The 15,184-nt window shown below is 41.2% G+C and overlaps 2 protein-coding genes across 5 annotated transcripts; one reads left to right on the top strand and one right to left on the bottom strand.

Moving 5' to 3' along the window:
• Window positions 1–1,229: 1,229 nt before the first annotated feature.
• Window positions 1,230–4,033, bottom strand: psma8 (proteasome 20S subunit alpha 8). Its single transcript, XM_088311805.1, has 7 exons — window positions 3,810–4,033; window positions 3,205–3,331; window positions 2,974–3,098; window positions 2,649–2,771; window positions 2,453–2,572; window positions 1,736–1,798; window positions 1,230–1,660 (listed from the first exon to the last, which is right to left on the bottom strand). The coding sequence occupies exons 1-7, from the start codon at window positions 3,909–3,911 to the stop codon at window positions 1,565–1,567; spliced, it is 756 nt and encodes a 251-aa protein (XP_088167931.1). The 5' UTR covers window positions 3,912–4,033; the 3' UTR covers window positions 1,230–1,564.
• A 448-nt stretch (window positions 4,034–4,481) lies between these two features.
• On the top strand, window positions 4,482–14,507 carry ss18 (SS18 subunit of BAF chromatin remodeling complex). Of its 4 annotated transcripts, XM_088311362.1 has the most exons (11): window positions 4,482–4,630; window positions 5,035–5,111; window positions 5,200–5,284; window positions 6,191–6,347; window positions 6,901–7,131; window positions 7,209–7,379; window positions 7,652–7,729; window positions 8,542–8,664; window positions 9,707–9,837; window positions 10,179–10,242; window positions 12,057–14,507. In XM_088311362.1, the coding sequence occupies exons 1-10, from the start codon at window positions 4,562–4,564 to the stop codon at window positions 10,194–10,196; spliced, it is 1,140 nt and encodes a 379-aa protein (XP_088167488.1). In that variant the 5' UTR covers window positions 4,482–4,561; the 3' UTR covers window positions 10,197–10,242; window positions 12,057–14,507. The 4 variants fall into 4 exon arrangements, with proteins under 4 accessions (XP_088167488.1, XP_088167487.1, XP_088167489.1 ...); XM_088311361.1 differs by lacking the exon at window positions 10,179–10,242; XM_088311363.1 differs by lacking the exon at window positions 12,057–14,507 and having other exon boundaries at window positions 10,179–11,522.
• The last annotated feature ends 677 nt before the right edge of the window (window positions 14,508–15,184 follow it).

Raw genomic sequence — 15,184 nt, 5'->3', positions numbered from 1 at the left:
AAGTCAAATTTATGATTAGGTCGTGTCAAAAGTCATTTGGATGCATGCCCAGGGCTACTAGAAAAGGGCCAACAAATAGCTGAAAAAAAAAAACTGTGCTTATTTATTCACATTTTATCTGTCAGTATTTCCAATATTTTAGTCTCATTCAATATCCTCTCAGCACACTGCATCGCAGTGCGACACCCCTACAAAGTCCGAGCTCGTAAAATTCACTTTTTCTGGATCCTCCCTAAAACGGCTGCGCCATTTGTGTGCAATCCAGCGAACAGCGATAAAAACGGAAAGCCGAGAATGAGTTACTTTGCCATCGTATAGACAGGTCCAATATAGGAGACGCTCCAAACAAGACAAATGGCAAACAAAGTGCAGTTGCTCTTGTCAAGGCAGCCAGTGCATCCACTCAGGAAATCCTGGCTCGGGGAGATGACTCTAAATGAAGGACTTTAACCATTCACCATTATGTCTTTGCTGGAGAGTCGCAGGGAAGCCCCCCGGGGCCCCTCGGCACAGCAGAGCACAACTTTTTTCAAAGGGGCTCCCAGATTAAAGTCCCTGAAAGTTCCCATTGGGGTCTGAGGCCAGGATCCCATTAAGCAGCCCTTCCACACCGCCGGCCATAATTGTGTCGTTGAGAATTCACAGCAGCGCTTGCTTGATAAGCGAATTTAAGGTAAAAAAAAAAAAAAAAAAAAGGGTGGCCGGGGAATGGTGGAGGGATCTAGTTAGGCTACCATTAGATGTTGCTTTCACGCCTCATTAATTTGTTTTAAAATGACAGAAGGGATGGCTGAGGACCAGAGATACATGTTACAAAACTTGGGACACATGGAAAAACGCGACCTTTTATAGCCACTCATGCAATTCTGCTGCGAGTGGTGTTTATTGCCGCAGTTATCTTTATGGGATAACGATACATAAATCGTGTCGTGCACAGCACAAGAAAGCTCATGGAACCTGTTTAAATGACATTATTTGATGTCATGGAATATAATGTCGGTGAATAAAGCAGGTATTTAGTAAGTGGCAATTTAAATGACGATGCATTCTTTACCACAAAAGATTGTGACGTGTCACACGTTTATTTCATGGCCTGAAATGAAAAGTTGTCATTAAGAATGAAAAATTAGTTTGTCCCCTTAACTTGTGATTTTTGCGACCCCTCTCTAAAGCTCACAATACCGTGCTGTGTTTTCTCGTTTGCGTCACGATATGAAGGTCAGCAAGACTTTATAAACAAGTCATCTTTTATTGAGAATTGATCCTAATTACAATTGTGAATGGTCTATTTTGGACATGTGATATTTGTCACCATCAAAGCACTTTGATGAATGATAGAAAAGTGTCCTTATGTGAAGCCTAACTTGAGTGCTGCATGCATGTATTTATTTATGAGTGAGTATTTACACACTTATAATAGCTGGAGGTATTGTACATTTGCTGCAGTATCTCAAGTTAGGATTCAACTCTTTACAGTGAAATAAATGAGTTATCAGACCCCTTTGTCCTCCCCAAAAGTTTACTTTCATATCCAAGTGCAAAACAAAAAAAGAAAAAGACAATTTCAAGTGGACTTTTTCTGTTTCTTCTTTTCAGCCTCTTCCTCTTTTTCCTTTTCGATCTCAGCCACCAGAGTCTCGATCTCCTTGGACTCCAGGATCTGTAACAGCCAAACAGACATTCATTGTGAGTTTAAGCTGAACTCAAATCGAATGTACAAGCGAATGAAGATCACCTTCAGTGGTTGATTCCGTCTGATAACTGCCAGTTCAATATTTTTCCCTCCCGACTGGACCACCTGTTGAAAGAATTCAAAACGCTCGTTCAGAGAATGAATGGACGGATTGATGGAACCGATGAACCATTTTTTTTTTAATGGAATGACTGAAAGATTAATTTTTCCAAGGAGATTCTTGTTATTTAATTTATATTTTAAAAAGATGCCTCTGAAAGACTATCCTGAGAAATTATCCCATGATGTGCCCTCCGTTTAGTTTTTTTCTGCCTTAAATCACTCTATGAAATAGTCAGTGGCCAAAATTCTCAATGTTAAACCTGTCCAATGTAAATGGTCAATACTGACTTCAGTGCACCAACAAAGTTACCAGTTAAAAGCCTAGTTTCACCTCCTTTCACTCCCACTCTGTCCTCTTCTTCGTATTTACCTGCAGTCTGGATCTCATGTGGCATAATACTGCCTCTCACAGGTCAATCTTGGTACTACAACACATTTAGTTTGGGATTATAACTCACCCTTGTAAGTGTAGTTATGTTTGTGTGAAATTGTGTCGGTCATCTTAAGTGCGCCAAACATCTTTTTATTTCTGTTGTGTTAGATTTAAAAAAAAATTTTACAATGTTAAAAATCAGTAGGTGAGTACCCTACTTTAGGAACGTGCATAGGACTCCGACCAATCTAGATATCACTTCTTAAAGAGCACTTATAACCCACCTCGAGCAAAGCTTTGATTGCCAACTTGATAGCTTCATTGTCTCCAGCGATGGCTTCATCCGTGTAGTTCTTCTCTAGAAACTCCCTCACTGTCTTGGCACTACGGCCAATCGCGTTTGCCTAACAGGATATGTAAAGTGACGCATTCATTTAACATTGTTCATCATTTGGACACGCGCAGACCAAAGTCACTCACCTTCCAAGCATGGTAAGTTCCCGACGGGTCAGTCTGATACAGCCTTGGAGTCCCATCGTAGTCAAAGCCGACAATCAACGCAGAGATGCCGAATGGCCTGCGACCGTTGCTTTGAGTGTAACGCTAAAATAAATGGTTTAAATATTTCAGCAAAAACATTAGAAACAACATAAATGTGAAAAATCAGGCTTCAATTCATCTATACCTTTTTTGTTTTAATTCACACAAACATGTTGGATGGTTTCCAAACTAGACTAGATTTGCAGGTTCCACTATAAAGCCATTAAGCTGAATAGAGTGGAAATATCAACAAAAGTGCACGCACCTGTTTCAAGGTGGCTATGTAGCGTGTGATGTATTCCACAGTGACAGGATCCTCCACAGTCAACCGGTGGCTCTGGCACTCAACCCGCGCTCGGTTTATCACAATACGAGCGTCTGCCGTCAGCCCTAAAAAAAAAAAGTCAGTGGAACGGAATTAGGAACCCAACAAGAAACAAATAGCATTTTAACACTTGCATGCACGTATTATTGAGAAATGTCATTCATGGTTCACCTGCAAACGCCATGCAGACATGCTCGTCAAGGGCGCATATCTTGCGGACGGTTCTCTCCTCCTGCAACTTCGCAACTGATTTCTTCTCAACTCCGAGGACGACGATGTCTTTGCCCCTGATTCCCACCTATTTGCACACCACAGAGAAAATGTCGAATAAGTGAATCACTAAATATGAAAAAGCGATGGAATTTTTATACATATTACAGCGTGACAATTATTTATCGTTACAAATGTGGCTGCACTAAGCCAAGTGAGAAGTGGGCCGGCTTGCTCGTTTTCTTCTTATTACTAAATAATTACTAGTAAATAACAGTAGTCTTCCCCCAATTCGTCAAATTGAGCCCAACTTGCAAACTGAAAGCTCTCTGAGCATGACACAGCGACAAGATGCTAACCAATAACACCTCTCAAAAGTATTCCTCAATGAAAACACTTCTACAACGACAACATAAGTCATGATAACGACGATCAAATATTCGTAGCGCGTACTATTATAAATTGTTAGCTTCACAACCAGAAAGGCAAGTTAGCCACAAGCTAACTAGCTAGCGTTGGCTTTAGCTTTTTTATTTTTATTATTTTGGTTTCATTTTCCAACTGACCGCAGTAGAACCTTTCTTTACAGCTTCTTGCGCGTACTCCACTTGAAATAGATGACCGTCCGGGGAGAAGACGGTGATAGCTCTATCGTATCTTGCTGCCATAGCCTCACAAGAAGCGTGCAATCACAAGAATAAAAGGGACACTTTAGCCAAATGATTCAGCTAGTTTTTAGCCGCAAGCCTCTCAACCGAACGCTGCCGCTTGTCCAGCACGGCGCATGCGCATGAACTTTGAACTCGGAAAATACCACGACGGAATTTTACTTCTTCTTTAAAACCAGCAAATTTTATAACAAAAATATGTTGACATTGAATTTTAAATTAGAATATTCAATTTCTAAATGTTGCTTAAGTATCAATGATAAACGAAGAAAAATGTCCTAGTACAACGTTTGTAGGTATTCGTTTCCTGTGGCCTCAGGACTGTTTCATTACACGCATTATAGGGGACACACAATTTCGATTTTTAAAAAAATATATACGTGCGTTTAACAATACAATAGTTGTATAGAAGTTTTATATATTTTTGGAATAATAAAACATTATGTGATTCACCGTCGAGGCATTATAGCTCATATTTTCGAAACAGTATTCCAAATCAGTTTTATCCCCCCTAAACTTGACGAGTCCATTTCAACATCGCGTCCTATTCTATTCCATCATCAGAGTTAGTGTTGTACAGATTTGCTAAGTGTGCGCACGTCTTTCAGCATTTTATGAACTCGGCTGTTTAATTCAGCTCAAGTATCACCATGTCGGTGGCGTTCGCACCTCACAGACAACGTGGCAAGGGTGATATCACCCCCGCTGGAATACAGAAGGTAATTCATCCTCTTGAACGCGTCGCAGAATGGAGCTTGTTCTTTTTTCAGACGCTGCTAGCCGCTAATGCTAATCGATGTAGTCCATCCGAGTCCGACTGCCTGTGGACGGATTGGGTACAATGATGCTAATCCCGGCGCGGTGAATATGAACCTCACATGTGCGGACAGTCAAACACGTCCACGCTGATTTTGCATTTTAGTTTTCAACCGAGCTTCGATCTCAGTATTGTCTTTGCTCGTTTTTAGCGAGCTAGCGAGACGCTTCTTTTGTTAGCTTCTATTGCACGTTTTATTAAACGACCCCCCTTTGTTTATTACCACAATCAAGGCATTCATTTAGAATTATACGTGGAAAAATTTCCCACAATGGATTACCGTTATATGTCTACTTGCTTTTGCAGCTACTTGATGAAAATAACCATTTGATCCAGAGCATAATGGACTTCCAGAGCAAGGGCAAAACAACAGAGTGTTCACAGTGAGTTGTTGACCTTCATTGTTATTGTCATTGAGCTAATTTCCTTCTTGTAATGGGCTGTTATTGATTACCCTCCGCTCTTTAACAGGTATCAACAAATACTGCACAGAAATTTAGTGTACCTGGCCACAATAGCAGACTCTAATCAGAACATGCAGTCTCTTCTCCCAGCAGTGAGTACGATATCCACACACGTTTTGGGATGTTTTTAAGGTGACGATGACCTCACTCCCTTGTTTGTGAAGATTTGCAAACATGTCTACAATTGTGTTTGAATAGCCATTTATTTTATTTGCGTTTCTTATATGCATGCCAATAGAATTCATTTTTCAAAATCCATTTTGTGTAATCATAGGAAGCACAGTGACTAAAGGGTCCAAAACCTCTAAATGCGGTGCCCTAAATTTGTCGGTGTTTTTTTTTTTTTATTACGTTTGACAGGAGATGTTAAAAGTATTGTGTTAAGGACATTTTTTTTTTTTGCAATTCTGGTCACCATTTAAGTTACTGTGGAGGTCTGTGGTCCTCACGGTGCCATTGTACAAGGTGTCCTCGGTTTATAAGATAAGATAAGAAGGTCCAGACATGCAGTTTTTAAGTTACTCACAAACGACACTTTTTTTTTTCATGTGGGATGAGAAGGTACGCTTAGTCTTAGCATATGGCAGTGATAAACTATGTCGCGGTTTACGTCAATTTGGATTACATCTTCTACACAAGAACGTTAATCTGCTATGAACAGAAGAGCCTCTTTACCTACCATGTGGCTCAAAAAATGTTACGGAGCGTATGGCAGCTTTAAACATTTGCATGGTCCTTTCACAATGACACTCCTAAAGCTAAACAGCTGTTAATGATTGTCTCATCCAAAATCAGTGGGGAAATCAGGCCCCAGCTCACTTGCGACCTTAATGAGCACCCTTGCTATAGATGTGTTTTGTTGTAAAGCACAAGTTCAAAATTGCGGTGTGTTGTTCTATTTTTTTTTTTAATTTCAATCTTTTCTTGTTATTTATCATAGTGCTGCTTTTTTTCCCCTTCAATTTTCCAATTCATTTGTATTTTACACGCATTTGCAGCCACCCACTCAGAATATGCCAATGGGCCCTGGTGGAATGAACCAAAGTGGCGGTCCGCCTCAGCCCAGTCATGGCCACAACATGCCCTCCGAGGGTATGGTGGGCTGCGGCCCGCCTGCTCCACACATGCAGAACCAGATGAACGGACAGATGCCTGGTAAGTGGCTTTTCCCTCCATCTTGCTCCAATTTCTTTCTCCCTGTTCCCCTTTAGTCCTTCTCACTTGGGTTGCTTAGCAACAGCGCAGACCTGCGAGGGAGGTTGTGCTACTGAAGGATGATGTCACCTGTTTGTCTTGGACCTCAACACTTTCTCTTCTCATTATCGACATCTCATCCCAAAGTGCCTACTGATATATTGCTATTTCTTTTCTTTAAAGTAATTGGATTTTTATGGGCCCGTTTGTTGAAAAAAAAGAAGCCTTGATGCTTATTCATATGAATACATGAATTATTAGTTTTTTACATGCCTACTGATATCCATTTTATTTTGTATGTTTTGGCATTTAATTTGCTAATCGTTTAGTTGTCGATAAATCGTTGCAGCGCTCGAGCAATTAAATATTTTTGCACTGTCAATTTACGTGTACTGTACATTTCAATCCACCATTTCACTGGAAATGCCATGTGTGAAATAAAGTATATCGTACTGTATATGAAGCTCTTCGGAGGCCGTCTTAACCTATCTGTTTTGTAAATGTTTATCCGCAGGGCCCAATCACATGCCCATGCAGGGCCCCGGTCCAGGCCCCAACCAACCCCCGAACATGCCCGCCGGGTCTATGAATATGCCCCCGAGCAGCCACGGCTCGATGGGTGGCTACAACCACGCTGTCCCTTCGTCGCAGGGCATGCCGGCGCAAAGCCCGATGAACATGACGCAGGGCCAGCCCATGGGCAACTACGGGCCACGGCCCAGTATGAACATGCAGCCCAATCAAGGTAAACGCCCTTACTAGCGACTTTGCCGTTCGTCTCCCGCTGCTGTGCTCTTGATGTTTCCGTCCGATTTGCTTCAGGTCCCATGATGCACCAGCAGCCTCCCTCCCAGCAGTATAACATGCCCCCCGGCGGGGGCGGCCAACACTACCAAGGCCAGCAGAACCCGATGGGCATGATGGGCCAGGTTAACCAGGGCAATCACGTCATGGGGCAGAGGCCGATGCCCCCGTATAGACCACCGCAGCAAGGTATCCTAATTTGTGTGTGTCTGTGTGCAAGCTGCGAGTGTGGGTCTTCCTCTTCCCATTTCCCTAACCCGCTTTCCTACACTTCTTCCTCTCGTTTCCCCCCGCCACCTCCACACGGGTCGCTCGCAAACATCGTCGTGATCCGGGATGCAATCAATTTCCAGAATAGTGGGCCGAAAGCCAAATGCCAACACCTTCCCTCCTCATCCTCACACATCCGGTCCAACAGCACCTTGAATCTACTTGTGTGTATGTTGTGTATGTGTATGTAGGACCCCCTCAGCAGTACCCAGGGCAGGAAGACTACTATGGGGACCAGTACAGTCACGCAGGACAGGGAGCCTCAGAAGGTAGGAGAAATCCTTCCAGTCAGCCCAGCACTTGTGTTAACACACAAATGATGCAAAGAGACTGTGATTCAAAACGTCCCCCAACACTCATTCATGTCAGTTTCTTTATTATTTTCTGGGAAAAAAAAAGAAAAAAAAAGTGACCTTGACCTCATAAATGACATCATCGCCACCAAATTGTGTACGCCAGCCCCCAAGGATCAGCAGTCCCATTCATTAATCAGATGTTTTCCGCCATGCTTGCTTGTGCTTGCGAAACACAGCCGCATCCTCTTGGAGAACTAACAGCCTTAACCTCTTTACTTTCTTTATTCATTTAACATTTACTTTGTATGTCCGCTCCACACCTTCTACTAACAAAACAATGTTTCTGTGACTCAAATGTAACGAGAAAGTTTTCCTTTGAAAAGAAGGACGGCAGTATTTTTCCGATTAACATGAACCTGCTGTTGACTTACCGTTAATGTATTTAGTTGTTCATATGCAACTGTGGTTGATCAGAGTCTGTGTTGCCGAATTGTAAGTGTACCGTCCATAGTTGAAGCCAAGGTTGCCCTTGGCTTCAATTAGCTTCTTCCTTGAGTATCGTGCCGTGTTGTTTGTGGTTCAACAACAACAACAAAAAAAAACAGTACAGGGCCTCAAAACGCTGTTTCATGATAACACATTTTTTCCCCATTGCAGCCAGAGGTGTTTTTTTTCTTTTTCTGTGTGTTGCCGATCAGACACTGGAAGGCTGCTCACTGTTACCATTGTATTGCATTTGATGGGTGTATTGATGCGATTTGTGTCCTTGCTCACATCGCTTGAAGGTAACGCCCAGTATGGTCAACAGCAAGAGGCCTATCAGCAAGGCCCCCCACAGCAGCAGGGTTACCCTCCTCAGCAGCAGTACCCCGGTCAGCAGGCCTACCCGCCGCAGCAGCAGAGCTATGGTGAGTGACTTTGTAAAACCTCATTTCATTGCCAGGTCTGTACTTGCGTAAAAACGATACGTTTTGGCGGGAAAAAAAAGTCTGGAAGATCAACTTTTAACGAGTGACTTTTAAAACCAGCTCACTTGCGATGAAGTGTAACCACCATCACGTTGCTCTTCATGCAATGCAAGTCTTGGAGGGAGTCTTTCTCTCTCCCTCATCCCATTTTCCTGCGGAACTTTCCATCCCTCAACATGAGTGCGGGCCAAAGCTCAAGTTAGTAATGAGCTTGCAGCAAAGCAAAGCTTGTGGGGTGAGATCCATCTGCCACACATGCTTACACGCATACAAGCACACACGGGCTGCTCTCTTGCAATCCCTCCCTAGCTTATGCTGAACAGCGTGAGGCGTTACAAGCACCTAATGATGCTGCGTGGGCCTCGTTTTGACTTGAGCCCCTAGTAAGGCTTTGCTTAGTCCCACACATCTTGGATAGTTTCACCAAGCAGGGGTTGACAAAGTTTTTCTGTTTTCCTCTCTTGCCCGCTCCTCATTTTTTATAATGAAGCCTGCTTCTGTAATGAAGACCGACATCATTTGCTTGATGTCTCGCTCCATGAAGGAACTAAAATGTGGCCCCAACCTGAATCGCTCAAGGCGTAACGTAGCCTAAACAAATGAGTCCGGTATCGCGCCGTCCTTTGAGTGTCGTCCATCATCTTGTCACGGCATCCAATTAATGGTTGGGAAGGGCATTCATTAGAGTTCGACCAACTCTGGTCATTATATGAGTCTCCTTTTATATTTATTTTATTTTACTGAACTAAATTAATGACGAAACAGTTTGTTACCGTAGTTCCTTGTCATGTTCTTGAAGCTTCACATCGATTGTAAGCTTCTGGGGAATATGCTTTTTTTCCCGCCTTACTACAAAAAAGTGTAATTGCACAGCCACTCCAGCAGCAAGGCAAACCTGCACAAAAGGCCGCCGTCTGAACATAGTTTGCCATTGCGCCCAGGTTCATTATTCGTGCATTTTTCTAACCCAAATCTACTTCAGGTCCTTCCCAGAATGCCCCAGGACAGTACCCAAACTACCCCCAGGGGCAGGGCCAGCAGTACGGTGGATATCGCCCGCCTCAGCCCGGACCCCCGCAAGGCCAGCAGCAGCGCCCTTACGGCTACGACCAGGTGAGTATGCGCCCGGGACTGTGACCAGCGAGATTCTATACAGGACGTAGTGTACGCACAGCCGTAGTTTGTTCGTTCATTTTTGACTTGACGGTGTGTATTTTGTGCATGCTCTCATCGTATTTGTGCTTACTCGTGCTATGTCGCTATTGCCATTCCTGTGTTAACCTCGGTTGTGTATTCTGGCGAATGTGGCATGCCCCCTTCAAGGAAAAAAAAAATGAAGGCTTCTTCCTTCGGTTTGCTGCTAACTGCCGTGGTTCTTCTTGCCCTGTAATATCCTGTGGTCTCATGTTGGGGACCAGAGCTACACTTTGATATCTTTATCTTTGAATATTCAGGGGCACATGAGGAAATAAAGGCCCGGGGATTTGAACCCCCTGACTAGCTCTATAAGAAGCAAAGGTAAATGGTTGCTGTGAAGACCTCAACGTCCAATCTTAGATGTTTTCAACACCTAGCTTCAATTTTGCATTTTATGTTTTCCTTCTGTCTTTTCCTTCCTTTATTTTCTTCTCCTCTTTCTTTTGTAAGGTGAAAAGATTGCCATTTGTATTCCTTTTTAACACTGTTGGTTAGCCAGGGGTCGAATTTCTAAGCAATTGAGGTCCAGAACCACAGCTTTGCTAAGAGCCAAAACACATAAATTCTTTTTATGTGTCTCTACTTAATCTGTGCAAAAAAAAAAAAAACCCAACCCAAATAAAAAACATGGGTGTTATGCTTTGGATTGAAGTCATACGCTTAAATTAAAAACTCTTCGACCCCTGTTTAGAGATGCATTAGCTACTACTTCCTTGCCCTGAATCTATCTCACTGAAAAGTAGCGTCCTCGAGCACAGTGTTTCTCAAACTTGTTCACATGAAAAAAAAAACTGTTCAGACAACTTAAACTCCTCGTTTACAAATTTAATAGCGCTGGTTCCTAACCCAACAGTATATTGTGAAAGAGTGCAACTTAAAGGGCTGAACAGATGAACAATTTGGACTTTAACTTGAAGTCGGGCATGAAAGCTGGATGTTTTCCCACACTAGAGTGCTCATTTATGAACGAGTATTAGGGCCACTCTCCAAAGCAAGAATAATGTTATCATAATCTATTAGGTCACAATTTATTAGCGTTTCACATTTAAGTGGATATAAGATAATTTTTGTGAGCTGAGGAGTATTGAAGAGTGAGCAGATGCTAGCATCAGATGGATGCATGATCTGTGAGGGAATATGGAATTAATTTAAGTTTGGACTTTTTTCCCCTTTGAGTAAGATTGGCTTTTTCTAAAACAAATTAAAAAAAAAAGTTCTGTTAACACAAAAAGAAAACTGCCTGCTTTTGTTAAAAAAAATGCCTTTTGGAATTAAAAAAACATACAGGATTTTTATTAAAAATTCCAAAACACAACTCTTCTCTGAAGTATTGTACAGCACAACTTTTATATCAAATAAAAATACACAATTTTATAATGTATTTTGAAAAACAATCCTACTTGTAATTGCAAGGCTTGGCAAATATTTTTTTTCTAAAAATAAACACCACCCTTTTTTTTAAAAAAAAAAACACATTTAAAACCAGCACTTTTATTTAAGTTTCTTTGTGTAGAAAAACAGTTTCCCCCCAACCCAAAAAACAAAAAAACAAGCCATTTTTTCTCCAAATGTTTCATCCTCATTGGATGAAGCCTTTTTTTTTTTTTTTTTTTTAAATAAAACACCATTAAAAAAAAAAGACTTTCCAGTGTGGTCCTAATACTCCTCCGCAATTAAACCCAATACGTTGCTACTAACAATTACTTTTCTCTTTGGCACTGACGCAACAGCACAACACATCAATCTGCATCATGTTTGCATTTACTCACGGACCCCTTGTGGTTTCTTGGGGACCACCAGCGGCCCGCGGGGCACACTTTGAGAAACACTGCTCAGCCAGTTAAAAAAAAAAAAAAAAAAAACGAGTCCCACTGCAAACCTCCATTGTCTCCAGTAGTGCTTAGAGCTCACCACTTGTGAGGATCTGCTCCCATCTGCTGGTGGATGCAGGCAAACGCAGCCATACGTCATGGTGTGCAGTCTATCATAGAAGCCGCAGATGTTTGTTGATTAGCTCAGATGTCATATTTTTTGGTTCTTTTTTTTAAATTTTTTTTTTATTTTGTCTTGATGTATTTTGTATTTAAACCAGTAACTTGAGCCCTGTCACCTTTCTTCCCCATCCTCCCTCACAGGGCCAGTATGGAAATTACCAGCAATGAGAAACGCCCACACAGATGATATGAGTCACAGCTGCACAAACGAAAACAAACAAACAAAAATCTATTCCTCTCCCCGTTTTGGGCTCATAAACATTTCATTCAACTGACCCCGCCTCTCCTTTTTTTTTTTTTTTTTTTTTGCTTTTGTGGTCCAGTACGTCTCAAAGCGGCAGTGCCTTAAAGATGGAGCTGCCTTATCCTTGAGCATTGCGTCGACTGTACGCCATTTTTATTTTTTTTTCGCAGACTGTTCAAAAGTGGTTCTACTGTGGTTCATGCTTCAGCTCCCTGTTAATAAGAAGAAGCAATAATGCCAGCAGTAGGTGGAGGATGTTTGTCAAAGGGTAGAGGGGCACGGCGTAGACTTTAGATAGCAGTCGAACTTCCTGCTACACCTGCCCGTACAGGTACACGTCTCGATGTGTGTGATGTAAAAATCTATTTTATTCTTTTTTTTTTTTTTTTAGAGACATGAATTTGTATCAGACAGTGGAAGCTAGTACTACGATGTGTATGTGTCAACGATGTTTATTTTTTTGGGGGGGGGGGTTATCCAGCACATTGTTGTTGTTATGAACTGAACCATTCAAACGATTAGCAATTGCGTTCCTCGAATTGTTATTAGGAGGAGAGCGAACCTGCCACTAGAATGTGTTTTTACAAATGGAAAAACATCTTTGCTGTACTAAATAAGCTGTGCCAATTTGAGGGCTGAAGGAAAAACAAAATATTTTTTTTTGTTTTGTTTTGCCACAACAAGATGTGGTCAAAGGTTGTGTGTTCGGGTATGTAGCAGACACCATTCTGAACACCACGGCTCAAGTAAGTTTGTGCACAAACGAGTAGAAAGGCCACACTGAAAAGAAAATTATGAGAACGTCACCCGTGTGAAGTAGATGAGAGAAATTGTTTTAATGTTTTGAAGGAAAATGTTACGAGAACATGAAGTCGTTATGTTGCGAGATGAACCTAACATTTCAAGAATGAAGTCATGATGTTACAATGCGGATGTAGCGAGAATGACGCAGCGTTTGTTACCACAGTCGTATTGTGACGAGAAAAGAGTTACAAAGTTTTAAATTCCAACTTTATCCTCGCAGATTTCTTTTGTCTTATTCTTCACAAATGGATGACTTTTTTTCTCCTTGTAATGCAGCAGTGTCAAACTCATTTTTATTGCCGATTACATGGAACAAAAGATTCAAGGACGGTTCGATTCGAAAGTGGAACGATTCAATTTGTTTAGACTCAGTGGGATTCCGATTCGATTCAATATGTTACGGCTCAGTTTGAGTGGGTATGATGTCTTTTTTGTCGACATTTTAGATACATTTGAGTGAACTTGTCAGTAATGTAAATGCACCGTTTCCTTCCATGCTATATCTCCCCTATAAGACGCGATTCAATACTTATCTCGATAAATTTCAAATTAAATTGACTCATTCAGTTCGATTCAATGTATTTGCATCTTTTAAATCCAACAATTTTCTGGTTCAAACCGGTTTTTATTACACCCTTAAAGGGCTGTTTTGACTGTGAACCCATAGAAATCGTCTTTATTATTATCAGATATACTCAACAAAACTAGTTGTGAAATCAGAAGCCAGTAAATTGTTCGTTCAACAAATTTTACATTTATTTTAAAAGGGGGGGGGGGTTGGTCGCAATAAATATTAGCCAAATCTTATATCCCCGTGTTTTGGAATCATGAAGTCGACGCACATGATTTGCTTTCGCGGGCCACAAAAAATGCCGTTGTTGGCCGAATCTGGCCCCCGGGCCTCGAGTTTGACACACAAACCAAACTACTATTTCTTTATTCTCTGGATATTACGTGTTTTTTTTTTCCTTATCGAATTTTAATTGCGTTTTGCTAAAATGACCCATTTCTCGCAATGTTACAACTTCATTCTGGTAAGTCCTTCTTTCTTGCCAAAATTATCACTTAAACCTCTGCATATTTTCATTCCTTTTGTTTGTTTTCAGTGTGGCCCAAATACTCCTTTTGCCTATTGACTGCAAATAGATGACATGGGAGGCCCTAAAACAATCTTTCCATCAATGCATTATGGCTAACGATGCCGGAATGTTGTCCTTCATCGGAGTACGTCGTGTCTAGGCTGTTGTCTTTGAAGTAGTGTCGTTCGTGAATATTAACGGCTGTCACATAATGTAACATAAGAAGTGAAACCTAACGCTCATGTCACATTTGGGGGCTGCTTGTGCAGTTTCCCGTCACTGGCTTGTTTGCTAATGCGTCCCATGTACATGTACAGCATCGAGAGAGCAACACTGGCCTCTCCTATTGTTTATATATATATCGCTGTTTTGAAATATTTTGCATTCCCATCAACACGGCGCTCACATTTGTGTCATGGTAATGTAATACTGTACATTCTGATAATAAATTGGAGGAATCTTTAATACACTTTTGCACTCTGGTTATTCAGTTTGATATTGACAGCGGCTGGTGTCATTTCTCTCATCCAGACAAGACACTTTGGTTAAATTGTTTATTCGTCATCTCGGACTTCACTGTTCATTTTACCATGTAATAAAATAATTTTCAGTTTTTTACTGTATTCTAATATTTTGTTTTAAAGTATTGTTTTTTTTCTTTATAGGGTAACAACTAAATAATAGAATTTTTTTCACATTACAACTTTAATTCACCCTTTTTTAGTGTTCCTAATTTCCTACATCTTTATTCTCAAAGTTAAATTTTTTTTTCCTGATAATATGATTTTTCTTGTAAAATTACAGCTTCATTCAACTAAAATTTTCCATTTTATTACAATTACTCCCCAAAATAAGTCTCATATTAGACTCTCAAAACGAAGTTACCCCCTCAAACCATCATGATATTTTGATTTTATTCTCCTGAAATCACACCATTTTTTTCCCCTTCGTATTATCAAATGACTCCCTGAAATGATGTGATCTAATTGTTTTGCCTTCATGTCCTCAGCACTAATGACCTGGCCCTGCTCGGCTGCTTGTCTGCTGTGTCCAGATTTAGCCCCAGAATTACCTTCCTGCTCCCTCCAGAGAAAGAGAGGGACTACCTGTCACACTGGGGGAAGTGTTACAGATGCTACGCC

Source organism: Idiotropiscis lumnitzeri, chromosome 12 (assembly GCF_059441095.1).
Source record: "Idiotropiscis lumnitzeri isolate Australia: NSW breed Sydney's pygmy pipehorse chromosome 12, RoL_Ilum_1.0, whole genome shotgun sequence".
In the NCBI taxonomy this organism is placed as follows: domain Eukaryota; kingdom Metazoa; phylum Chordata; class Actinopteri; order Syngnathiformes; family Syngnathidae; genus Idiotropiscis; species Idiotropiscis lumnitzeri.
Note: the sequence above shows the minus strand (reverse complement) of the source record. Positions and strands in the feature narration are given on the sequence as shown.